Source organism: Bolinopsis microptera, chromosome 8, assembly GCF_026151205.1.
Source record: "Bolinopsis microptera isolate Bmic1 chromosome 8, MBARI_Bmic_1.0, whole genome shotgun sequence".
NCBI classification, from domain to species: domain Eukaryota; kingdom Metazoa; phylum Ctenophora; class Tentaculata; order Lobata; family Bolinopsidae; genus Bolinopsis; species Bolinopsis microptera.
In genome coordinates, this window is record NC_087079.1 from 18,151,806 (window position 1) to 18,179,419 (window position 27,614).

The 27,614-nt window shown below is 39.6% G+C and overlaps 1 protein-coding gene across 2 annotated transcripts in view; it reads left to right on the forward strand.

The window, feature by feature from the left end:
• Positions 1–24,863, forward strand: part of LOC134820036 (cilia- and flagella-associated protein 54-like) — a 63,053-nt gene extending 38,190 nt beyond the window's left edge. For both annotated transcript variants that reach the window (XM_063830217.1, XM_063830218.1), the window contains 17 exons: positions 315–531; positions 704–784; positions 888–1,035; positions 1,240–1,355; positions 1,509–1,645; positions 2,155–2,276; positions 10,944–11,040; positions 11,295–11,460; positions 11,743–11,919; positions 12,089–12,256; positions 12,406–12,555; positions 12,909–13,042; positions 15,234–15,386; positions 15,562–15,687; positions 15,848–16,096; positions 23,786–23,930; positions 24,251–24,863. In XM_063830217.1, coding sequence (XP_063686287.1) covers positions 315–531; positions 704–784; positions 888–1,035; positions 1,240–1,355; positions 1,509–1,645; positions 2,155–2,276; positions 10,944–11,040; positions 11,295–11,460; positions 11,743–11,919; positions 12,089–12,256; positions 12,406–12,555; positions 12,909–13,042; positions 15,234–15,386; positions 15,562–15,687; positions 15,848–16,096; positions 23,786–23,930; positions 24,251–24,303 — 2,439 coding nt within the window. In that variant the 3' untranslated portion in view covers positions 24,304–24,863. The remainder of the gene's footprint in view (positions 1–314; positions 532–703; positions 785–887; positions 1,036–1,239; positions 1,356–1,508; positions 1,646–2,154; positions 2,277–10,943; positions 11,041–11,294; positions 11,461–11,742; positions 11,920–12,088; positions 12,257–12,405; positions 12,556–12,908; positions 13,043–15,233; positions 15,387–15,561; positions 15,688–15,847; positions 16,097–23,785; positions 23,931–24,250) is intronic.
• The last annotated feature ends 2,751 nt before the right edge of the window (positions 24,864–27,614 follow it).

Here is a 27,614-nt window from a genome sequence, read left to right on the forward strand (position 1 = left end):
AGTGCAAATTTCGGAGGGAAATGAAATTAAGTTAGGAAATTACCATTATTTTCACTTAGTTGAATATTAGACAATGGTTAGTGTTGTACCGAATAAAAAGTGAAAACTTGTGAATTTGGTGTTTATTAAATCGAGTAACATGTGAGTTGTGATGTTATGTAAACTTTTAAATGAATAACTTATGACGGTGGCATGGTTTGCGCCAATAATAATCTCTCGGTGAAGCATCGAAAGTTATATTTATAAGTTTACTGTTCGAATGATTATAAAAGTCATCCTCAGTTCTCAGAGTTATAAATCTAAATATCTCGCAGAATGTTCCAGAGTACAACATAACAGAACCACTAAACAGTACCCAGAACGTACAAGCTGTGGAGCATGCTATAAAGTGCAAGATCCCCCCAATCCCTCAACCCCCCTTCACTACTAACCTATCAGCACTTGCGCAGCTGGCGCACGCTGGGTTGATGCTGGCTATTGCGCAGCGGTCCTCTGTTGTGCCTATGTACAGTGAGGGCAGTGAGAGTCAAAGTAAGAATGTCTCCTGGAATATAAACAAATTCACTGACAATTGTACTGAACTGACCATTACTTGTCTCCTGGGATATAAACAAATTCACTGACCATTGTACTGAACTGACCATGTACCGACCATGTATTTTTAATTCCCTGTTATCCCTTCAAATAATGATTATTCCCACAGCTACAGAATCTGCCATCAAGTACAAACTGTGTAATTCGGCTGAAGTTATACTCATGCACCTCTCCAAATGTGCTGATAAAGGTAATTCAGTATGCCATATTTTGAAAGTTTGAACTGACTAAACAGCTCTACACTTCTGAAAATTTCCTCAACTTCTTTTTGAGTTTTAAATTTCTCCCTTCAGAAGACGCCCACTACTGTGAAATAGAGATAGGGGTGAGTTCCCGTAGGTTGCTGTGCACTATCGCACTGGAGAAACAACTGGGGGCTACCATAGTTAACCTCAGTAACTACGGGCTCTCACTTCTCCAGCGCTCTTATCAGCTTGACAGGTCTGTAGCTTACATTTCTGTTGTTTTTAGAGATAGATACATCTTAGTTTTCGGTGATTAATGATTGTGATGACGGAGTTTAAAACATTGTATTGTGAACTTATTTTCTACGTGCTTCTGTTACACTTAATTTGACATTGAAACAATCTTGTAACAATCCTGATTTGTCAACCTTGCGATCCTACTATAACATTATATTATTAGACAAGAGGTAGTTTCCTACGATGAGATGTGCAGTAAGAGGCGGCTGGACAGTCTGGCCTGGCTACAGTTAAAATGTGCTATGATCCAAGGGTTTGGCCTCATGACCACCATGTACGGTAAGTCATCCACTTACAAGGTCCCAATGCAACTTGGACCTTGATTTTTTTCTTTCAGTCTCAACTTCAGAAATCGTCGCTTGTCTTGCAAGTGTTTTTATGGCAGTGGTGCATCGTCTTCTCTTATCATTCCATGAACCTACAAAATTCCAGGTGCGAATGATTGCAAGCAAATATGTGCCGCCACGAAAGAGGAATCTCAGCTATTCAATTCGAGTGAAATGCAAGCCTGGATATCACTGAAAGACCTTGTCTTGGATATCAACGCCAGCAACACTTTCCAAGTTGAGGTAGGCGTCTCATTTCCAGCAAAAAAACTTGATAACATTCGAAACATTCCTTTGATAAATTCAAATATTCACGTCCATAGTCATTCAACCATTATATTCATTATGCATCGTGAAGCTGTCCAGCTCGCAAGGTGGCGGCTTATTTAGCAGAATTGACAAGGCGGGAGGTCTACTGCGCGGCTCAGTTGGCATGGTAACGCTAATCAAATGTTATGAAGAACAAATTTATTTTCGCGCGTTTTGTCCACATGTTAATTAAATTCTTTAATTTCACGGCTGTTATTTGATTAATAAATAAATATTTATTAATTATTCTATAAAAAAGGCGTGCCTGAATAAATGCGTTCACCCTGATTTTTTGTGAACCTTAATTTCAAGATAGCAGTTTTTAAAATGTTTAGGATCAAGATAAGAAGAATTGCTACTTGTTAGTTGTTTGGCAAATCATCTTCATCACTATTTTTAGAGTCAGATACAGCCTCTTTTTAAATGCTCATGCCATTTTTCAGCGTCAGATAAAAGAAGGTCTCTCCAGGATGGTGGCCCCATCCTGTCTGGGTGCCAGTGTTAGTGTTGGTACTATCCTGTACTGTGCTTCTAGAGCTACTAATAAGGAGGACTCTCTATCCAGGTCAGCAACTGAATGGTTTAAATGTTTGTAACAAATTGTACTGTGTTTAATTAGCATAAATAAGCCACGGTATGTGCAATTTTTAAAAATCGTCTCCGTCACTTCGGCCTTCGTATCAAGAAAATGTAAGTTAGTTTCAGTTGTACCCACTAAATGTTAATATGTGATATCTATGTTAATCTTATCGTTTACTTATATTTTGCTTTTTTACGGAGCGAATCTGCGAAGTCCAGGTAATTGCTAGATCCCCTCTTCCGCCAACTAGCACGTGATAATGGTGAAGACTGAAAACCAGCATCAGTGTGCCGTGGACAATATTGATAGATCTATTAGCAATTAATAGGATTAATCTACTAATTACTAGTAGCATTCTTGTCATGCTATCAGTATATTTCAAGAATCCTCGCGGGCAAACTGGCCACTGGGTTACATCAAAACCTCCAACTTTCTCATGATTTTCAGTAACTAACCTCCAAAACTAATACATATTGCAGTCAGGGAGTACCACATAGTATGGTAACCTCTACATGCTCCATCCTCCATTACATGCTTTATTACAGTAACTAACCTCCAAAACTAATACATATTGCAGTCAGGGAGTACCACTTAGTATGGTAACCTCTACATGCTCCATCCTCCATTACATGCTTTATTTCAGTAACTAACCTCCAAAACTAATACATATTGCAGTCAGGGAGTACCACTTAGTATGGTAACCTCTACATGCTCCATCCTCCATTACATGCTTTATTTCAGTAACTAACCTCCAAAACTAATACATATTGCAGTCAGCGAGTACCACATAGTATGGTAACCTCTACATGCTCCATCCTCCATTACATGCTTTATTTCAGTAACTAACCTCCAAAACTAATACATATTGCAGTCAGGGAGTACCACTTAGTATGGTACCCTCTACATGCTCCATCCTCCATTACATGCTTTATTTCAGTAACTAACCTCCAAAACTAATACATATTGCAGTCAGGGAGTACCACATAGTATGGTAACCTCTACATGCTCCATCCTCCATTACATGCTTTATTTCAGGTTTCGACCTGGAAAATAAGCAGCTGTCACTCGCATTTAATCTAGTATCTCAGTATTCGTCTTAATTATTTAATTGACCGCAAACAGATTGCGTGCAATTTTGTTATTTAACACTAATAATACAGTACCTTATATATGCGTAACTAATAAACTTAGTTCTAGTAGTAGTTTACATCTTGTTACTGACCTTATCCTCTGTGAAAAATCGTATACTCACACGAAGTGATTAGATAGCATCAAACAATTTATCATCTTGAACCCTGTCGGGCACCTTTTTACTGTTTCTTCATTTGTGTGAGAAACTACCTCGTACCGTACATCAACGTTATTCCGTTTATCGTTACATGTTGCGCGAGCCTGAAAAATTAAATGCAGTTAAGTAAAGAAATAAGGGAGTTCAAGTTATTAATCAAATCCTTTTCTGTCGTATATTGATAAAAGAAGTGGGTTGAGCGACGAAGGGGCGATACTAAATCTATTTTTTAGATATGAGGTTAACATTGCGTCATTTGATATGAGTATTATAATACATGAATACCATGGTATTCACCAAACATGGAAACAACTTTACAATTTGCTTTATGCTTACTTTAACGGAAATACCATTAACCCCATTCTGTGCAACACAGTTCCCATTGACAATCTGCAATCCATCGTGGTTATCAGAGTCATTTTCTAAAACTATTTCACAGTTCACCAGGACCGACCCCTCTGGACACGTAGCAACCGACTTAACGTCATTTATTTTCCCGCTCCAATCTCCATCTTGTTGTAAACATTTCCCGGACCAGGGTGCAAGTAGCAGTAGCAGGGTTATTTTCAATACCATGACTTGTAAATATCTATATGTTGGACGTGTTGATGAATACATTGTGAAGATTTGAATAGCGCAAGTATAATACATAGAAGAAGGCAAATTATAAAATGGTACACTTGTCTGTAGAAAGCTCAACCGAAGAGAAATAACCACTGATAATTAAAATATGAGTTGTGTGACTTTATAGATAACGACCTAACGAGGGCTGGTAATATTGGTAACCATAGCAACACTTCGCTCAGTGGACTCTGTAGATAACTACCTAACGAGGGCTGGTAATATTGGTAACCATAGCAACACTTCGCTCAGTGGACTCTGTAGATAACTACCTAACGAGGGCTGGTAATATTGGTAACCATAGCAACACTTCGCTCAGTGGACTCTGTAGATAACGACCTAACGAGGGCTGGTAATATTGGTAACCATAGCAACACTTCGCTCAGTGGACTCTGTAGATAACTACCTAACGAGGGCTGGTAATATTGGTAACCATAGCAACACTTCGCTCAGTGGACTCTGTAGGGCGTAGGCGACGATTTAATTACGGTTATATATTTGTCTTGAAGAAGTCCATGTGGATAATTTCTGACCGCTTAATTAGTCGTGGACCAATAATATGGTAGTTATAAATTGAGCAGACCTTCAGATAGAGCTAATAACCAAGTATGTTTTAGTGGTACACTTGTAGTAGTGGTATACCCTGTATTGATAATAATGAGAGTGATTACCTTACCCACTGCAGTTAGAGATGTGACTGAGAGGTATCCTAAATCCATTGCCTGGATTGGGCTGACATAAGATCAGAGCTGCTAAATCATGATTATGACGGTGAAAGAAGAGTACTTCATCTGCATACAAATGAATTATGTCACAATTAACCAGGACCCATCTCTCTGGATATTGAGCTATCGGTTAAGCATATTGTAAAGTGTCATTTTGCTTATTACTCTGTAAACAGTGTCTCCAAAACCTCTTCATCGCAAGTCTATCACATTATAAGAGTTTTAATATACAATATACATGCTGTGCAATAAGTTCTAACTTCGTGAAGTCTGCGTAGGAATTTTGAGAAAATTCCAACCATAACTTTAAGATTCTTGCCAGTATTCTTTGGTAGCCTATTGTTACTTTAAACCTTGGGCGATAATACTAGCTTATCAGAGTTTACTACAATAAAAGCCGAAAGATTTTTAGGAAGAGTTTCTGGACCCTGTTCATTTTCCACGCCCACTTGTACCAGAGAGCTAACGACATTACTACGCACGTGACATTACGCACGTGACATTACTACGCACGTGACGCTAATGAGCATTTCGTTCGTTATTCTAGACGTATTAGAGAGGGGGGAGGTGGTGGTTCTGGAAACACATGCTTGATACATACAGCTGCTATCATGGGGTGGCGACAACAGATGTGCTTCCTTTTGTGTCTGCAACAGCTCTCTGTCAAGTTCAGTACCCGGTTCATCAGTCTAAGAAGATGTTTACTAGTTTCTGTTACAATACCAGGGGAGACTTCTACTAAAGATTGTAAAACGTTAAGATTAGTTCCTGACTAGAACACTATTTACTGAAGTATCTTCCGACTGACTAGAACACTATCTGTATTTATATTTTTATCTGTATTTACTGAAGTATCTTCCGACTGACTGGTAAAGTTTCTGTAGCTCTGTTCCGTCCTCATTAATTCGAATACATAGATATATTTCTTTGTCGTTGCTTTAATATGTTTAATACTTTAATAGCTGTTTGATACAGTTGCTGGTTTATCAGTTGACAGTTCTAGAATTTGTGTTTTTCTAAGAATATAGATCAATTGATAAATGTACATTCATTTTGTAATCTGCATCCAGTAGCATTCCAAGAGTTGTAGGCCGACTTATTATTTGTCCACAACCCAGAATATGGTAACTGCTGTCGCACGCACATGGCTGCTTCTTCTCAGCTCCTTAACACTCTCACAAGGCCTTTATTACGAAATTGGAGAATTCTACATATTTGGGCTAGGCTGTCCTAATACCTTTATAACCATCACCTCTGCGAGATACTACGCTCCGGGTGTGGAATGGTGCCAGTATGGCGACGTGAGCTACGCAACTGGAAACCGTTGCAACCTCAGGACATCCTGCACAATCAACTCTTCTCCCGGGGTGTTCTACCCGGACACTTGCCATGGTTACTGGAAGAGGGTTGAGATACACTACGAGTGTCAGGCCTGTCAGTAACACCTTAGTAACACCCTAGTAACACCCTAGTAACACCCTAGTAACACCCTAGTAACCCGGACACTTGCCATGGTTACTGGAAGAGGGTTCAGATACACTACGAGTGTCAGGCCTGTCAGGCAGCTACCTACTTTATAGAGGGCTCAGGTTGTTACTGGTGTGGAGAGAACACCTACAATCCAGGTGGGCTTCAGACCAGCTGTACTCCCTGTCCTGCTGGGACAACTGTTTCAGCGGGTACAGGAGCTCATGTTGGGCACTGCACGTGGCTTCCTTGCGGTGCTCGTCAATATCTGGACCAGTCTAGTGGGTGTCAGAGTTGTGGGGAGGCGACTTACAGTCCTGGTGGAACAGTTTCCTCCTGTACTGGGTGTCCTGAAGGGAGATATGTAGGAGCAGGACTCGGCACCTCGGAGTCGGACTGCCAGCCATGTGGACAATGGACTTATCGGGATAATACTATGACGAGCTGTACTGGATGTAACGAAGGGAAGACTCCGAATACGGGCAAATCTGCTTGTGAACCATGCGAAGAAGGAACGTATCGGGATAATTCTATGAATAGTTGTGACGAATGTGACGTAGGAAAAACACCAAACTCCGATAAGAATGCCTGTGAGCCATGTGAAGAGGGGACATATCGAGATAATTCTATGAAACTCTGTGAAAGATGTGAAATAGGAGATGAACCCAACCCTGATAAAACGGCTTGCGAGCCATGTGAAGAAGGAACGTATCGAGATAATTCTATGAATAGTTGTAACGAATGTGTCGTAGGAAAGACACCAAACTCCGATAAGAATGCCTGTGAGCCATGTGAAGAGGGGACATATCGAGATAATTCTATGACACTCTGTGAAAGATGTGAAATAGGAGATGAACCCAACCCTGATAAAACTGCTTGTGTTCCATGCAAGGCAGGGACCTTTAAAGACGGTTCTCTGGCTGTATGTCAACAGTGTCCCACAAACAGCTACAGTGCAGAGAGAGCAGGGCTCTGTACCACGTGTCCTAGAGGATCTCGTGCTTCTCAAGATCACACTCGTTGCGTCTCCTGTGAGGGTCTACCTTCAACCTGGAAGGAGATGAGGACAGAGACACAGTTCCCCCTCCCACCTGGAGCTGAAGTATCCCTGAAGTGTAGTCCCGGACACACTCTGACTGGAGACAGCACTGTGACATGTGTAGAGGAAACAGGGTGCAGTCCCGGACACACTCTGACTGGAGACAGCACTGTGACGTGTGTAGAGGGAACAGGGTGCAGTCCCGGACACACTCTGACTGGAGACAGCACTGTGACATGTGTAGAGGAAACAGGGTTCTCCTTTACTAAAACCCCTTCTTGTGAGCTAGATAAGTGTGGGTCACTGCCGGACACACCAAACCTACAAACAAAGACAGAGTTTCCGGTGCAGTATGGTGTTGTGGTTACAGTGAACTGTGAGACTGGATACTATCTGTCAGGATTTGAGACCATCACCTGCATCAAGGATAAGAATTACAGGTCTCATGAGGATCCTACCTGCATTGTAAAGACCTGCACTGGTCTCCCGGTAACCCCAAACTTGCACGCAAGTGTGCAGTGGCAGACAGACACAGAGTTCCCAGTAAGGTACGGCACCATAATACCAGTGCAGTGTTTAGAGGAGGGGACGCTGAGAGGGGACCTTGTGATCACGTGTCAGCAGGACAGAGAGTTTCTCTTCCAGAAGAAACCTCGCTGTAACGACGTGGGAACCTGCGCTGAAGTGCCGTTAGACAGTAACCTCTACACTGCCTCCCAGTTCCCTGTGAACGCAGGGACAACAGTGGATGTGAACTGTGTGGCTGGGTACTCCTTAGCTGGATACAGAACCATCACCTGCATCCAGGACGCAGACTACAGCTCAACCGGCAACTTCCCCAGCTGTATCATTGACAAGTGCTCTGAGTTACCGGATAATATCTTCAACATGAAGACCAACCCTCCACTCCCAGTGGACTACGGAACACTAGTTGAACTGGAGTGTATCCAGGGATACAGTCTATCAGGGAGTGTTCTTATCACCTGTATAAAAGATAAGAACTGGGAGTATGAGGACACTCCTCACTGTGTATTAAACACGTGCACACAACTCCCAGCAGCCCTATCAGACATGACTACTACCAGCACCTTCCCCGTGATAGTAGGAACAGAGGTGGAAGTAGCCTGTAAGCCGGGTCACACTCTAGCCGGGGACAGTACCATTACCTGTGAGCAGGAAGTGCTCTTCGACATGGAGCAGCGACCTACTTGTACCATAGATCATTGCAAAAGATTGTTGACAGAGAACTATCTCTTCACTGAATCCAGTTTCCCTGTTGTATACGGGACCACGATCTCAGTGTCCTGTGAGCCAGGTTACTCCGTGATGGGGAGTAAGGAGATCACCTGTGAGAAGGGCATCGTGTTCAGTCACCAGACATCCCGTCCTAAGTGTGTCAACCCAGGTGAGACTTATCACTTTATTGATCACACAATTTATCATGTAAAGTTCTATCCATTCTTAAAGATTTACATTGAAGTTCTCAACTAAGTAACAAACTCTACATATAGATTGTTATATGTCTAGTCTATAAAGATTATAGTTTTGACACGTCTTAACTCTTATGAAGTCTGTAGAGTTTAACAATGTTTGACAATGGTCCTATATGTGTAAAACTTCACGTTTGGTCGTCATATATTACGTTCTATTGTTTAACTGTTATCAAATATGTCTTCATGATGTTTGTCTGGCAACGTTATCGACATCATATTATTATGTGGAAGATGTAGAAATGTGTCTTAGTCCGACTGTCGTACACAATTACTTAACAACAGATATGTTTCACAACAATTAATTAAGAGAATTGGGAGGGCTTCACAGATTGGGCGTATTCGTCTGGTCATCAACCTCAGGAACCTGGTAAACTCAAGATGTTGCCAGGAGGTTTCCATGTTATCTTCAGCAGTAAACTCAAGATGTTGCCAGGAGGTTTCCACTTTCCATGTTATCTTCAGCTGTACCTCAGGAACCTGGTAAACTCAAGATGTTGCCAGGAGGTTTCCATCTTATCTTCAGCTCGAACCTAAGGAACCTGGTAAACTCAAGATGTTGCTATGTTGGTAAAACATATTTAGAAACTGTAAAACATATTTAGAAACAGTAAAACATATTTAGAAACAAGTAAAACATATTTAGAAATAGGTAAAACATATTTAGAAACAGTAAAACATATTTAGAAACAGTAAAACATATTTAGAAAAAGTAAAACATATTTAGAAACTAGTAAAACATATTTAGAAACAGTAAAACATATTTAGAAACTATTCCTCATATTTACCTCCATTGTATTCACACAAATAGCTTCATCACAATACTTGAAGACTTTATTAAAAGGAAAATCGATAGAAATTACGAAGATCCCACTAAAATTAATTTTATAGTCTGTAATCACACTTCACAAATTATAAATTATTTTAATATCGTTGCGAAATGGTACATTAGCAAAAAATTCCAGGCAGGAGACTTGCCGATCTGGCAGGGGTATATCAAACTTCTTAAGCTTTCGCTTACAGGAGATAAAATAGGTCACAAAAGTTCTATTGTATCGATCTTGGCCGATTAGGGTCTAGGGTAATTTGTCCACTCCATTTTTATTGCTGTCTATGTTATTTAATTTTTACCGGTTATTGTTATAATCTTACAGTACTACTAGTAGCTGTCTTTTGTAGTACATGCCCTGCTTCCTTCCTTTCCTAAATTTCTTACAAGCTCCTACAGCCTCCTCTCTTACACCCTTTTCACTCAATTCATTTCACTCATTCACTTCATATTTTTTACCACAGTATCTGCCAAAACCAACATGGCCTAAGTAGAAAGAGGCCTTGACGTTGTTTCCCGCTTGGCCCTGCATCCCATGCTGACGGTTGGCCTCCACTCTAAAAAACTTACCTTCAGTGAAGGCCGATGGTCAACAATTAGCGATGTAAGAGCTTGGCGGTAACAAATCCTGACCTCCTTTTACACCTTTGGGACGACTTTCGCAAATGCGAGAGGAATGACCCCGAGGAGGGCTCCATTGGTTTTAGTAGGTTGCATTTTATTAAAAAAAAAAATAAAAAAAAAAAAAAAAAAAAAAAAATAAAAAAAAAAAAAAGATGTTGCTACCCTCTTCAGTGTATAGGTCCTTCGCAGTAGTGCCGGTTACCCCCAAAATAGCCGTTCTTTTGATCCGAACTTCGATAAAATTTCGCTGTATATTCATTTATTGCTTGTTTAATTTGTTTTTGTGCTTAATTTATGATTACTTGTATCTGAGATTCTGTGATTAAATTTATTTTGTTGATTATAATGTTGTGAATCTTGCATAATTTATTGTAAATATGTTATATTTCAGTATTATGTAACGCGATGGAAATATTTTAAGCGGGTAATATCATGTCCAAACCCAGGATACATAACATGAAGACTTTGTTGTAACTTTGTATGAAAAGCATTAATACTATATCGCCTGATCTATAATATAAGTTTATCGCAAACCCAGTCCGATTGTCCTTATAACGTTCCTCTGTCAGGTTGAGGAAAGTAAGAGAGTTGCTGGAATATCAACATGAACAATACTACGGCAACAAGCACAATATCCACACCTACATGGCCCCTGTGTCTGCACTGGTTAGTCCAACCACCTCTTGTTCTTTTGCTGTCCTTCAAATAATTGGGGGTCGGTTAGGTACAATTTTAACGCTTTTTACCGTTTAGTTAGGGGAAAAACAGGGAACTAAACCAGATCTTCTAGATCTTTCTTGAAATATCTACCGTTTAGTTAGGGGAAAAACAGGGAACTAAACCTGATTTTCTAGATCTTTCTTGAAAAATACCCGTGATATAACTACAGAAGAGAGTACCACAACATGTTCCTCCTCCAGGCGGTTGTGTTGGAAACAGACTGGAAGTTATCAGAACTATCAGAGAGGATATTAGCGGGAGATGAAGTGAGCTCAGAGTTAGATCAGCTGGAGCAGGTGTTATCTAGCACTCTGACACACAGTAATGTTGGGGTCGCAACCAGGGCTGAACTTCTCATCAGACTGGGTCAGTATTTGTTAGCTTGTTTTCGTAGTCATGTTGAATATTTTCTTAGCTACTGTATGTAGCTAAGAAAGAGCAAACCCCGGGAGAGATTAGCTCACAGCGGTATTATATTAGGTAATCGTACTGTAGTGCGACAAGTACTCTAGTGCGAAGTCCGACAAAAACACCCTCTGTCGCACTACAGTACGTGTCGCACTACGATCCAGTTAGCGTACTCTAGTGCGACAAAATATCCTGTTTTATTTCCAAATCCGCACCAAAATAACCTGTTCACGTGTACAGGTGTTGTGATGCGAGGGAAATGGGAGATAGAGCCCACTCCTGAACGGTTTGTAGCCCTCATTAACACCCTGTGTGAGTGTGTCTCCGCCACTAACTTCAACCTACCTATCGCTAGAGAAGCTTATTTGGAGATAGCGTATGTTACAGCCGCTGTTACTAATAATAACAACAGTGATGGTAAGTTATCTGATAAATTTAATTTAATTCCAATTATTAGTTCCCATTATTCAGATTGCTTATCTCAAATTCAAAATCTTCTAGAAGGTTCTAATTTAAGTCTCAAAGATAAACTAACAAATTATTCGTCGATAGATTCAGAGAGCGAACTAACAAACGAGTTTTTCAGCGACAGCAGCCAAACAAGTGACTTTGGAGAAAAGAGCAACATGGTCAGCCATCCGATCAGCCGCCCTGTGCAACATCTCTCAGGAGAGTTTGAAATGTTTAGAACAGAACCCTGCTTCTCAGGCTATCGTCTCTAAAAAGGACATCAAACGGCTCCCTTCTTTCACTGGTTAGTGTATTTATTGAAATTGTTCCGGTCATTTTAAGTGAAATTTCTACAGTAAAATCTTAGTCCCTTTTCGTCTGCAGTACCATTTTTACATCAAACTTCAAATAACGAACCTATTCCCGTACCTCTAACGCAATTTGTCTGTGCAGGACTGGAGTTGAACAGAGAGTTGTCCACAAAACTACTCCACCCCCAGAGTAAGACTCAGCAGCCTCAACCTCCTTCTAACCTCTCCTGGGTCAAACTTCTCAGCTACCTGGAGACCCTCAAACGGGACCTCCAGACCCAGGGATTCAGTGGTTAGTTCATCTTCAGTCTTAAATTCACTGAACTTGCTCAGCAAGTTGCTGAATCATCGGTTTACGTTATTTGTAACTGCGAGAAAGAAAATAAAAGCTTAATGCTATTAAATGCATGCTCTGTTGTGATTTAAACTTTACCTAATATTGCATCTTAACAAGTTGAATTCTACCTAATTCCACCCCTTCAAGTCGTTTGAAAATACAATTTATAACTTTGAGAGAAAAAAGCTCAGTTTTATTAATGAGGCATTTAGTTTTTAGATTAAATAATTCTCCATTGTGATATTACCTACATCTGGTAACATTTTAATTGGCTTCTATATCTACTCTACCAAATTCCACAACTTCAGGTCAGTGTCCGATGAGTTCCCCAGGACTGTCTGGTAAGATCACCGTCCTACAAGACTACCTCGCCAGTACCATGCCTGGGTGGTCCAAGAAGTGCAATATCCCGACCATCTCACGGAACATATCATATCTCACCGTAAGTCGAGATATTCCGTCTCATTATTTGAGTATTCTCAAGTTTAATAATTAGTGATTTGTTTTATGCTAATTGAAACTATTGATAGTTGCCCAATTTAAAGTTTCAGCTAATAAATCTTCAGAGAAATTTACATAGTAATTAAATGACAGAACACTTGATTATCTTCTTTCATAAATATTGGCTAATTTTAGTATATTAGATAGAAATTAGAAATACGAAATGCTACCTAACACTCAATTGTTGGTAAAGATTCTATTCCCAATTCATGTCTAAGACCATGTCAGGTATAAATATTTTGCCTTTTAACAGTGAGATAATATAAGTTTTTTGATCGACAAAAATACAAAACAACAAAAATGAATCAAAAACAAATCAAAAAATACAAAATTAAGATGTGAAAAACAGAGAGTGTAGCAGGTTGTGCAGTTGTAAGTTGAGCCGCGACCAAATGCAATCTAGAGTTTATGTTATGACAGATTGAAAGGGTATGGGCACATGGCCTGACAAAAATTAGAGGAGCCGGGTACCACCATGCTTGCCTCAACTTTAGGTATAGACTTCCAATCTTTATCTGAATTTAGTTCCTTCTTGGGAGATTTGGCGAGGTCGCTACAGTTCAGTTGCTTCTTTCTCGCGTCCTCTTCTTCCTTTTCCAACGCAGTCCTCTTTAACTTCAGTTTAGCAAGAAAGTCGTCAAGTTTAGTCATTTTAAACGTCTACTAGCAAATCAATAGGAACGAAGTATGATGCATATAATTTTCCTCAGGGGTATTCTTATCGGAATTTAATAGCGATAGTCTTCGTTCCTCCAATCAAAACTTCTTTCTATAATGAGTAATTAACTTTTAATTGATATTGTCTGTTAAATATCACTTACGTTGATTACTATTCGATAGTTGCGATACAAACCCAGGAAATAACAATTTCAATCTTGATTATAATATTTTATACATATTTATGTCAATTTATCATAAATCACTAAGTGAAAATGTATACAATTTTACTAAGTCGCAGTTTCAAATTCAATTGAAATAGTTAATTTAACTAGTCAGAGAAATGGAACAAGACGCCCCATAAAACAGGAAACAGCTGGTTCAGTAATGTTAGTATCTAGCTCTGGTTCAGGGCTCTCTTCTGGAAGATTCCCTGACCTTGACAATGATATAGCGTCCTTCATAGCCTAAACTATCGTTTCCAACTTCCAATGTCTTCTTCTGATACTTCAGTTTTGCGTAGTCATAGGTTTGTGTATTTCGACTTCATTGATCTTCTTAATCTCCTGATTTTTATTCTGTCACCTTCTTCTCCTGCTTGTGTTTCTCTTTGCGGTTGACGATGGTTAATTCCAGTTTCTTTACCTTGTCACGAAGAGCTGCTGTCTCTTCCTTTAAGGAATTCAGAACGAACTGTAGCTTCTCTATCTCAACATAGGCTGCCCGCTTCTCTTCAATGGTCATGGTCTTGGTGTCCTTGTTGCTACGGTTTATGGCTCTCATTTTAATTCTGAGCTCGTCTTGCGTTGACTTCAAGTGTTTCAGATTAGAGGACATGTTGGTGATCTGTTACTGCACGTGCGTGCGCGTCGTGAGTACTGAGTAGCACGTAATCCTATAGAGCTATAATAGAGCGGAGACTTTATTTCAACTTGTGGTTCAACATTCGCGCAAACTGAAGAGAACACAAATTTAATAAACTAAATGTATGTGGTTTTGAACAGAAAAATAGTTAACAAATAACTGCTTAACTGATATCTATCTATGTATAAAGGTATAAGCTTTAAGGTCTAGTAACTAAAGAATGGGAACATGATCTGCTTAATCGATTAAATTAGTTAACGTAATTAATTGATTAATTAACGATGATTATAATCCCTCCAATCGTAAATTCTATCCTTTTATCTATTATTGATTAAATAAATCCCTAAAAGCTTGTTACTATGATAGCACCACTAACACTGATACTAGAGTCTAGATTACCTTCTATAACTGACCGTCTCCACCAGATGGGTAGAGTGCTAGCAGGGACCCCCTAGTTACCCCCTAGTTACCCCCTAGTTACCCCCTAGTTACCTTATATAACTGACCGTCTCCACCAGATGGGTAGAGTGCTAGCAGGGACCCCCTAGTTACCCCCTAGTTACCCCCTAGTTACCCCCTAGTTACCTTCTATAACTGACCGTCTCCACCAGATGGGTAGAGTGCTAGCAGGGACCCCCAATACAACTGTCAGCAGCAGAGAATCCAGCAGTCAGCCAGCTGAAAGTGTAGCTCCCTCTGATTCAGCCAGTGAGGGTGGAGTTGTCTTGCAGTGGGTCACTCCCCGACTGGTTACTAGGGTTCAGGTTAGTTGAGGGGTTCAAGTGATTTTTGGAATTAAAGTAAGAGTGGAAAAATTTAGAAATATAATCATTAAAATATTGTTTAACTATTTAAGCTATCTACCATCATGATGCTATAAATAGTTCAACGAACATTATGTTTAGGACACGTGAGTTACTATAAGCTTCATTACCACAGGACTCTACAAAAGACACGTTGGCATTCTACGCGTTTAACATCAAGCCAGTGAAGACCAGCTCTCCAATGTTCACATCCAACTCCTTTACCGGCTTTAAAGCGGTGTCCTCTGCATCCTTTGACTCGGTTTGTCCTCATTGTTATCTCCAGCTTAATTATTAAAGTTTTCTTGTTAAAAAGCAGTAAGGACTGGTTGAAAATTTACAAAATCAGTTCTCCATGTGAAATCAAGGCACATCGTTATGATTTTATTAAACGATCAAGGGAATAATCTGGAAAATTTCAGCTGCACACGAAAATAGAATACGCGCACGCACGTGCGGTAATTGAAGATGATGCGCAGAAGAAAGAAGGGACGCCTCTTCCACCAGGCTCCGCTCAGCCTCAGCCACCAGCCTCTGTTCATCCCCCCTCCAGCAGAGCTTCAACTAAGACCAGCTTTAGTCCGGAGCCTTACGAGCCTGGACATGTTAAAACGGGCGTGGTTGAGAGCTTAGGTACCTTCCTTGGACTAGATCCTGCTGTTACTAAAGATGTAAGTTTTATTTTAGATTTGATTTTACTGATTAGATAAAAAATTCTAAAAAACATCAGAATTGATTATAAACAGCTATTCATTATCCTTCGTTAATCGACCTGATATCTGAGTAAGGAGAAAGTATTGAAAATGAAACACTTTCAAATCGTTAAGCGTATCATGAACCCGCAAATTACCGGGTCACTGACTTCATTTCATTCAAATGCAAATATTGAGACACTTTGCAGTTGGCATGCTCTTTTTGTGCATTTTGGAGAATTTCTCTGGTCATTTGGATAACCTGTTCATCGTGGAAGCAAGATTGAGTCTTGTCAGTGAAAGTGATGGAATATGAAATTGGTGATTCTCTGTAGTGAAATGTTTGACTCTCTGTTATAATGTGTGCACAGAATGTGCAGTGTAAGGCCCTGCTTACCTGGTACCGGATCTGCTTCCCATGCTAGAACATTTATCTCCACCAAATATAGTTCCGTTGCTGAAAATGCATCCCTCGGCTTTTTCACCCTTATTTCGTTTCCTGGACAAGAAATTTCATCAAAGGTACTGCAGTTTTGAAAATCCTATCACACAATTACTCATCCAAGTTCTTAAAATCGTACTGTTCGTCGAATTTCATCCAACTTCTCACTAACAGCAAAAATTCCAACTTTTACTGTGTTAAAATATAAACGAACCCTCTAAAACGGGGCTGCATGTTACAACGTATCTCTGTTGCTCTACTGTCCAGTTATCTACTACCGAGATAGTTCCGCACAGAGATTCTGCACTGTTGCCAGCTTTATCAGTAACATACAACCTTACACCGTCTATAGATCTGAAATTAACGTCGTGTTTGGAGATTTGTTCATCACTTGGTTCTTAGTCCACTGCATATGGGCCATTTATATAAGGATTTGCTTTCGTTTACGCATCGATTATTAATTGTCCTACAATCTAACCTAGTGAGAGTGTAGGGATCGTATATATGACTTCATTATTTTCGAAGGTATCAAATATATTTATTAACTTAAAGACACCACCTACCTCATCTCTTGTTCGTCTAACCTAAACGTTTGATCGACATTCTGTACGATGATAGAATGGATAGCGTACCAACTTTTTAACGGTAGTTTCAACAAGTGTTGCTCCTTCTTGGATTCAGTGGCAGCGTAAGTGTCGTTATTGTTATCCACAGCTTTCTGAAATAAACATAGGTATCGTTATTGTTATCCACAGCTTTCTGAAATAAACATAGGTGTCGTTATTGTTATCCACAGCTTTCTGAAATGAACAGTCGATAAATTTATCATGCCATGGAGTACTGCACTGAGTCAGGCTGAGAAAAGCAAAGCTCATAGAATCTTAAAATCTAAGGGATAGAATGACTGCAAGTATACTTTAGCTGCCTTTTACCATAGATAATCTTGAAGAATGATAATATTATTGTCTCAATATTCGTACCGGAGGAGTATGTTTTAAGACAAGGGAAGATAGAGTGGGCTCTCCAAAGTCAGTAGTTTGATCAAGTAGAAAAGTCTTCAGTTCAGCGAGGTGCAGCAAAACTGGAATCAGCCATATTGTCAGACCAAGGTGACAGTTCATCTGGTGAAATATAAAAGTAACATATTGTATTCATGTTTGACAGTCTGGTAAGTTGGTATCTAGGCAGTTATTTACGTCGTGAATCTTGGGTGGAATGTGGTCACATATGATTAAAACGAGAAACATTTTTGGTTAGATTCAGACAAGAAACTTTTTAAAAGCTGACTGCAACCGAGCAGCTGTTAGAATGAGGCTGCCAGTGGTCAGGTGTTAAGGCCAGAGGGGGGGGTAAGGGGTCAAAAACATCGACCAAAATATTATTTTCTTAATCAATATAATTTTTGATGACAAAAACATTGCAACTATTCACATATTTGTAGCTGCTTAACTTTTTTAAATAATTGAGGTTAACCGACTTTCACAAAATTGACTATACAACATTGAGGTTAATAAAATTGAGGTTAATATTTTATTACACTCCATAATTTTTTGTTATTTCGGTCAGCAAATGTTAACTCTAAATTTTAGGTTCATAATTATCAGAAAAAGTAATATCCAAACGTTATTAAATGAGGTTAACCTCTTTTTTTAGATGTAGCGAGAATAGATCAAATGATAGAGCTATTATTTTCATCGTTAGTTTACGGTATACACATTTCTAAATAGATGACGTGTTGATTGACTTTCTTTTATCTTGGGAAAATGAAAAAATGAGGTTAACCATCACATTTTGGTACTGTAGGGAATATACATACGATTCTTACTTATGTAATGTACCACAATATCGCAGTGAGGTATCTATTGGTATCACAATGCCTACAACTATAATCACGTGACAAAGGTGATTTGAACTGACCATATTTTAGTAGAAGATTTTATCCGTAAATGGCTAAAAAATGAGGTTAACCTCTCATTTTTTGAATATCTGACCAGTAAAATACATGTTAACCTCAAAAACTTAATCGTTACACTGTGCAAATGTTTTACTACATATATAATAACATATTAATAAACCAATCCCAGTGTTATATGGTCTAAAGCGAGGTTAACAACCAAATTTTTACTACTTTCGAGCAGTTAGTGTTTACAGGAAGTCTTGGTTAACCTCATTTTTTACAATACAAGGACATTAACTACTGAAAGTGGCTAAAATCGTTTAGGGGATGGCTAGGTCTGATCAAGCAAACGTTGTTAGGTGTATAGAAAGTCCTAACTAACGAACTGTGATACATTCCAGTGAATATTCAAAATTTTGAAAACACTAAATTGCATCTATCTCGAAACACATTTTGTGACTTTCAGTTCCTTAGTTGAGAAAACCAGCCACCCCCTGATAATGGGATTTGGTACAGTGGTTCCTTGGACAAGTATCTAGATATTAGATGCAGCGATTTTTTTTATTTGACTCGTTTCTCGAATTATGAGGTTAACCAGCTAAATTTGTCGAATTTTTGACATGGTTAACCTCATAATTCAAGAACCGAGTCAAATTAAAAAAATCGCTGCATCATAAATGAGGATAATTGTCCAAGGAACCACTGTACCAAACCTCAAGATCAGGGAGTGGCCGGTTTTCTCAACTAAGGAATCGAAAGGTCAAAAAAGTTACAGCCGTTTAAAGATCCAGTTTAACATGTAATTACAGGTAAACCTCAAAATTTAGCGCGCGATATCTCAGGAACGCAAGGTCTGATTTTGATCCGGTTTTTTTCTTCTTGTTCGTCTCCAGCAACTATTATCAAATATGTGAAAACTAGAAAAGTGCCATTTACCCCCCCCTCTGGCCTTAAAACCGGGCAGGTCAGGAGGGGAGGGGAGGGGAGGGGAGGGGAGACGTGGTGTTGTAGTGACGTCACGTGGTGTTGCAGTGACGTCACGTGGTCACTGGTCAGGTGTTAAAGCAGCTGATCCTACTACTGGGAAGGGAGGGGAGGGGAGACTTCACAAATAGTTGATAACAAGCTCTCTTTGATCAGCTGGTACTAGTTCCAACAATTATTATTGAGCAGGGGAGTTGTAAGTTGTTTTAACTTTTATTGGAACTAAAGTTAACTAGATAAACTATTATAGGTTAATTGTTAAATTACGGTAGGGTGCAAGTCTGTAACTTTGTAATTGTCACTCTAATAACCGGTCCCATACACAACCCCCACCTTCAGGTAGTTGTAAGGTATGTGATTTAGATATAGCTGTACGTTTTCAGTCTTCAGCTATATGAACCTGTCCGAAAAGTTCAATTACTGCGAAAGAATCAACTAGAAAACTTTATATCACATGGAAAATAGTTGATAGAATAAAAGATGACATCATTATTTCACAGTTTTAGTGAGCAGATAGATTGCAGATCTTATCTTTACGTATAAAATATTTAAAGTAGAGCGAAACACACCCCAACTGTCAATCTTTAAACCACGACCTAGAAATATGCCATATTGATAATATTATAATAATATACTGACACGAAATTAAATGGTCGCATGCGGCGAGCTGAGTACTGACATCAATGAAGTGAATAATTATACTAAGATATTGGGGCTGTCATTACCTTTAATATATAACCTAAATTCCTTAATGGCTGAGTCGGGCATTATGTGAAAGGGTCATGACAGCCTCCTATCTTGATAATCATTAACTTCATCAAGATTATCCAAAACGTTAAACGAATCCCGACCGACAATCTATTATAGTCGATAATATATTCATACGAAATGACGGTTCAATTAGGCGAGCCATTCCACTTGCTAAGGGACTAATAATAAGCAATGACACTCTCCCATCTTTGTGTGATTATTGAACTTATCAATATTATCACCCGTTAACTTTTAGATGCTTAGATGTCGTCTAGTGCAATTCTAGTGCAATTCTAGTGCAATTGTCTAGTGCAATTGATAAATCTTCTGTTCAATAGCTAAATACTTAAATAGGTAGCAACCGGAAACTAAAACTTCTTTGTCCAATACAACTGAATAAGTGATTACGCAACATTATCTGAACAAAACGTTAGCGCAAAACAGACACGACAGCTATCATCAGTACTTCACCGTCGGTTTTTGGCCGAGGTTAATTGACCAGCTGTGCAGGTTTTATTTCTTTGTCGGACCTGCTCATCAGTTTAGTGAAGTTCCTCCCATTAGTTGGTGAGATCTTTAGTCCACAAAGGGAGCTACCAGGATGCTCAATGTACCCTTTATAGAAAGTGGGCCTATCTTATCTTAAGGTTTTAGAGAGTAATGACCTCGGACGAATGGTATGCAGGCTTTTGGTGGAAATCACTCTGAGCTCCATTTAGCTCCATTTAGCACGCCAACGCGACCGTTTTGGACGAAGATCGAGGATATCTGAGTCAACAAGATTTATAAGGACAAACAATATTAAAACTCCACGTTCTTTGACAATCACGTGAAATAGGCGCTTTAATCCGACTATTTAGATTTTAATGGATATCCAACATAACCGCAGAAGAAGTGATTAAATATGAGTAACAAAAGAAACGGTACTCTCTGCAGCTGGTGGTAACTGGTAGATATGTAATAACTTTTCTGATGAAGATGAGATGTTCTGATAGTGATTGCGTGATGAAAATGATTGACGGTTAAAATTCTACACCTACCTTGTAGTAGCAACCAGTGAAAGACCTCACACAGATCAAGAACACATAGAATATTCCGCATGGAACGTGCCAGCAAAATAATGGAGAGAAAATGTAATGTTAAACCCTGATCCTTGATAAATACTAAAAGGAGATAGAACTGGGAACAATGCAAGACAAGAAGCAATGCTTTAAATAGTTGGAATACTTTAGAGGTTATAAAAATAAATTATAAATAAAAAACCTATTTTAAATAGTTATAAAATATTCGAACAGCTGAAACAATGAAAAATGTCTAGCCCAACGGTTACAATTACGCTGGTGAGTTACTGAAATCTATAAAGTGAATTTTTCGTGCCAATTAGAATGATCGTGCCACCTGGGCCTCGACTTTGGGCGCTGTTATGACTTTATGAAACAAATATTGGCAAAAATACAGAGTATTAAATGTTTATTTAAATGTTCTCTATCTTATTTGACATGTTAAATGATGTAGAAAATTACCGGCCCGAAATTTCCAGTTTGAACTGTGGATGTAGTGAGGGTGTAACATATTAGAAATATTATAGTCGAGACATGATGAGAATTATTGCCATGAAATTGTTTTTATAGACCACTCGCAGAGACTTATAAATAGTGCACAATGCACATAGGCGTCAGTTATCAGCTTAATGTGGCAGCTGTTCCACTTAAAAATGTCACGTGACCTTCTTTATTGGAGTTTTGTCTGATACTTTTTTAAATTCATCGGACGTTAGGTAATTTGTGAGTCATTCGTTACTCAAGTTTATAATAAGGATTAGTTAAATGAATCTGGATATCTGTGTTAAGGGATCAAAGCTATCTGAAGAACTTGACTTGTTACCTCGTCAGAATTCACCCTAACCTATTTCCTCATAACACCTGCCACGTGATAATATTACAATCATACAATAATTATTAGAATATTAATATAATTAGTTAATTAATAGTTAACTAATTAGCAAAACACTTACCATACAACTTGGCGTAGACAGCCACCTCACAAACAACTAGTTGTCCTGTACTCCCCTTCTCAGTTGTTATCAGAATCTCACTCCCTGTCACTCCACACTCCGCCTCCAACCTCCCAACTAATTGAGGTACTGGATTATAATATCACTATAGTTACAGATATCCAGTCTTCTAATGGCTTAATTGATTACTAGGAATGATGTTATTTGAAAGTTGAGCTCACAGCAGTTTATTAAAAGTGAGGTAAATGAAACTGCTGGAAAAATACCTGTATCTGTTCTCCTCATTTTACAAATCGCGGTTTCCTCGTTTCCATGGCCATGGCGCACGAAAACCTTTGTCTTCTCAGAATTATCATCTCCCTCCATCACATGATCACCGTCTGCATCAGGTGTAGTCTGCACTGTTATCAGACGGAAGTGAAAGGACAACTCACCGAATCGCAGTATAAGGTTCTGATGGTTCTTGTTCTCTGCTGCTGTTATGAAGCAAGTTCCTGGATCACCATCGTAACTCTGTTCAGGAGTGGTGCCTATTTGGCTCATACCACCACTTGCCCCGGTGATTTTCACTCGGACGAGAGAGTCGTCTTTATCGTCATCAGATTGTAACGCTGCGTCGTCAGACGATACAGAGGTGACTGAGGAATCAGTTCTGGGTGGGTCTGGTTGAGGGTGGTGACTGTGAGGAATGTTCGTGGAACTGGGTAAGATGAGGAGGAGGAGGACTAACATTGTCTGCTTCTCCATTTCTCCTGGTAGAGCTGTACGAAGAAGCTAACTGGTTTAGTAAGCTTACCAGGCGGAACATTAGCAAACAAATCTGCAAGATCGTACAGCAAATCAAGATATTATATGACTACGAGTGTTAAAGTTTTCGGAAATATCAAATTAAAGCCTCTGAATGGAAACATGAGTACACAATATAATTTAGCTAAGGTAGCGTTATAACGAGCTTAGTGTTCCGCTCGAACTACTCTACACAGCATCTAGAGCACACCTCTCGTTATGCTGCAAATACTATGAAATAATATGTTCTTCCATCTAGAAGTTTGAGACCCCCTTACTAACTTCTCGATAGTTAGTGCAGGCTGGCAAAATGAATCAAACAAAGAGAGCTGGTCCGGGAGATCAGAGATAGAACTCGATATTGGGCTGTAATCGCAATTTCATAGTAACTACCATACCAGTTCCTAGGTAGTTTCTGAGTAAGTGAGTAGGTCATGCAATCAACACCTGCTCAATAACTCGTTAAAACCCTCAAAATAAGTATCTCGCAGTGGTTATCGAGTATTTGAGAAACCCTCCTCTGTCATTAGCATAGTTATGTAAAATCTTAGAAAACTGAAGAGAGCAGGTGCATGTTCCAGAAACTAGAAATTATATGACTCCGCAAAGATTAACCAACCATGGTTGCTGATCATGCAGTGGCACCATTTGGTGCGGCAAATTATGCGATTCCGCTGGACTTACAGAATCTGCACCCTCGCCCCTAAATGGTGCCTCCGTGCAGCAATGTATTTAAGTTGTAAATATGAACATATTATATTATCTATTAAATTAACCACGTCCCTCCTCCCCCAGGTTCTAGAACAGCCAGACTCGCTCTCCTCGGAGAAACTCTCAATCCTAGAGAACCTCTTCACAGTTACAAGTGTACCCCAGAACCAGACGGAGCTGTGTAGGTGGCTCCTCTCCTTCAAGAAGGTGCTCCCTAAAGCTGCTGCAGGTGGGCCGGGCTCTAAGAGGGCGACTCCTGGAAACAAGGAGCCTGCTACTTAAAGCTGCTGCAGGTGGGGCGGGCTCTAAGAGGGCGACTCCTGGAAACAAGGAGCCTGCTCCCTAAACCTGCTGCAGGTGGGGTGGGCTCTAAGAGGGCGACTCCTGGAAACAAGGAGCCTGCTCCCTAAAGCCGCTGCAGGTGGGGCGGGCTCTAAGAGGGCGACTCCTGGAAACAAGGAGCCTGCTCCCTAAAGCCGCTGCAGGTGGGGCGGGCTCTAAGAGGGCGACTCCTGGAAACAAGGAGCCTGCTCCCTAAACCTGCTGCAGGTGGGGTGGGCTCTAAGAGGGCGACTCCTGGAAACAAGGAGCCTGCTTCCTAAAGCCGCTGCAGGTGGGGCGGGCTCTAAGAGGGGGACTCCTGGAAACAAGGAGCCTGCTCCCTAAAGCCACTGCAGGTGGGGCGGGCTCTAAGAGGGCGACTCCTGGAAACAAGGAGCCTGCTCCCTAAACCTGCTGCAGGTGGGGCGGGCTCTAAGAGGGCGACTCCGATCCTGGAAACAAGGAGCCTGCTCCTGGGAGTAAGTAGGAGGGACTGTATGTCTGGTAGTGTTATCAGATTGAGTAGTTTGGTAGTTTGAACTCGAATAAGATGTTTTTTTCTGAGCAATGTTTGTGTTCTGTGAATCAATGTTAGGATTTTGTTAGTTATCTATTTCAGATATGCACCGAAAAGGTTTATCACGAAGGTTTATTTTGATATGTTACCTTGGTTACACTTTAAATTATTTTGTAAAATAGACTGTAATTGTACATAATCAAATTCACATAATCAAATTTATATTGCACCACAATGAATATAAAACTGTTTTAATTTGAGCGGTCATTTTACATGTTAACAGATGTAAGTTATTAAACTTGAAAAGAAAGTGGTAAAAATCGGAAAATTTCAAAAAAAAGCGTACCACTGTTTTGACTCCGCTCAGAATTTCTCTGGGTAGAAAATCAGACTATATATATACTATTTATTTATAAATACTACTAAATATTAAGAATCTTAAATCTTAAAGATAAACTTGTCATATAAAATTACATATTAAGAATCTTAAATCTTAAAGATAAACTTGTCATATAAAATTACATTTATGCACTGAAGAATTAGAATGTTATCTAAAAGTTTATTTGATAATATGTTACCATGGTTAAATATGTAAAATAGAATGTAATTATACTGTCACACATATTGTAGAGTCAAACATAAAATATTCTACCACCTGTTGAATATAATATAAGCTGCTATAATATCTGCGGTCATTTTAACAAATGTACTGTTAAACTTGAAAATAGAAAGAGTTTTAATTATGAATATGATGATTTCTAAAAACCGCGTACCACCGTTTTGACGTTGCTCAGAACTACTCTAGACCGCAAATCATGCATGTTTTTGCAATTTTTTAAACAACGATTGACGCTGAAGCTCGAGATTGAAAATATCAACATCAATCAAACAATTATGCTCAGCTATCCTTTCTCACAATCTCAATTTAGACATCATTTAGATCTCTCGTCCCTGCCACCTCTTCCAGTTCACCTGAAATTTACATTTTTTTAAAAAGGCAGCAGACAGCAAAATCAGGGTAAATAACTAGTTTCTGAATAATCTGATTTAATCTGTCATCTATACTAATAATCTCGATAAATATGCGTGTGTCTGTCTGTAATTTACGAATGGTTAAATCAAGAAAACGGTAAGAGATATGGGACTGGGTTTTTTTTCGGTATAGTGCTGCCAAAACTCTGATGAAGCCAAATGATTAAGGTTTTTTAAATCGGCCAGTGGTAAGTGGTTTAATTGATCATTTTGTGACCCAAATGTGATACTAAAGTGTGTCACTTTCTCTCCCACTCTCGCTCTCTCTCCCCTCATAACAGATTTGCTATATGATTAGATAACTTGGCAGTTGACCTCAAGATTGCCTATCAAGTATTAGTATTATATACATGGGGGAACTCAGAATTAAATTGCAGTTTGTTATAAATTGGACTGAGCGAGTTCAAACTTTCGCACCGTTTTAACTACGAAAATGTAATGCGTGTTCTCGAATATACTAATATAATAGGCGGCTTGGAGGGGGATATTTAAAACATATAAGTGATACGAAAGATTGTATTAGCAGGAGCTTTCAAAATACTTGTGTAAATCGTTTTCAACTGAGGATGATGTTGTGAAGGGTGATTATATATGATGTAGTGGTGTCAATGATGAGTGGTGTGACGGAGTCTAGAACATTTTTTAGAACATTTGAATATAATTTGAAACATTACAGAAATGTTGTACAAATCGCTCAAACACACACACTCGGTTTTAATTCGGTAAAATTCCATTCGAAAATTAAATGATTCTCAAAATGTAGGTGTCTAATGAAAATATGATACTGTGTGACAAAGTTAAGTATGTCGTAGTGAAATAGAGTTAACTGTCGATAAAATCATGTGAGGTACTATCGAAGTTCAAAATGTTGTGATGGGTGACATGATAATGACTGATAAGAAAAAGTTTTCATGTCAACTGTGCCAAATCCATAACAGTGTGATGACTGTCAAAGTGTCTACCACTAGGTACTTGGACGAACAAGTGTACCCGAGGTGTTCTGAGAGAATAAGGGGACAGGCTCGGGAACACGAGCGCGCGCTAGCCGCTAGGGCAAAAAAGTGAAATGCACAGTAAGCAAGTTAAAAAACGGAAAATTAAAATGCCGTTTGGGCCAAATGCAGTGAGCCAGTAAGGTACGGTTGTAGGAGCAAGTGGCTCTGAATACTAAAACTGATGAGGCTGATGCTGAAAATGAAGACTGAAAGAGGGGGAAGCAAAGGGGAAGGACAGGATGCAGGGGGACAAGAAAAAAGAAACAAGAGTGGAGACAAACCACCTGCTGAGGTCTGGCTAAAATCAGAATGCAGTGAGCGGCCCATGTAACATAATCGTCCGTGGCAGTCTACCCCGTACGCAGACTACGGTCCAAGATTTCAGGCGCCAGAATACACCTTTTGGTGCAGAGCTGGTCACGACCAGGGTCCTCTCGGATACCCCGTCTCGGAGGTCGGGCCAATGGAGCGATCCATTTCTGTACTGACAACCATTGTAACCCTATCACTCTGAAGGCCCCACAGTTCCTACATGGACGCACGGCCGGAAGCCCATGTAGGGACGGAAAGTCCCAAGAGTCGCTCATAGCATCCGTCACAGATCCAAAGCAAGAGGAGAAGGAAAGGAAGAACGAGAAAAGCAAAAAAGAGCTGAAGGACTACTTTCCATCTTCATCACGAAGGCTGTCTTTGTGCTTGAGGTTCAGACTGTACATTTCTCTGATGGTTGAGCATGAAAGTCTAATCAAGTTCACATCCTGCTCGTTAAGGTTACCGTAAAGATCTTGGGTACGAGAGAGAGTGTTGACAATGTTGGTCAGTCCGTTGTCATTGCTGTTTCCCAAGCTTTCACTAGCTCTGGTAAACTTGTCTCTGATAGCCTTCCCTTGTGGGCAGGAAGTGAGAAAGTGTGTTTCATCCTCTATGATCCCGGTTGATCCTTTCAGTTCACAAAAGGTGCAAGTTCTGCTCTCTAGAGGTGTGTTTTCGTATCTCCCAATTTCTATGCTGAGTCTGTGAGAACTGCACCTTATTTGAGCTGTTGATC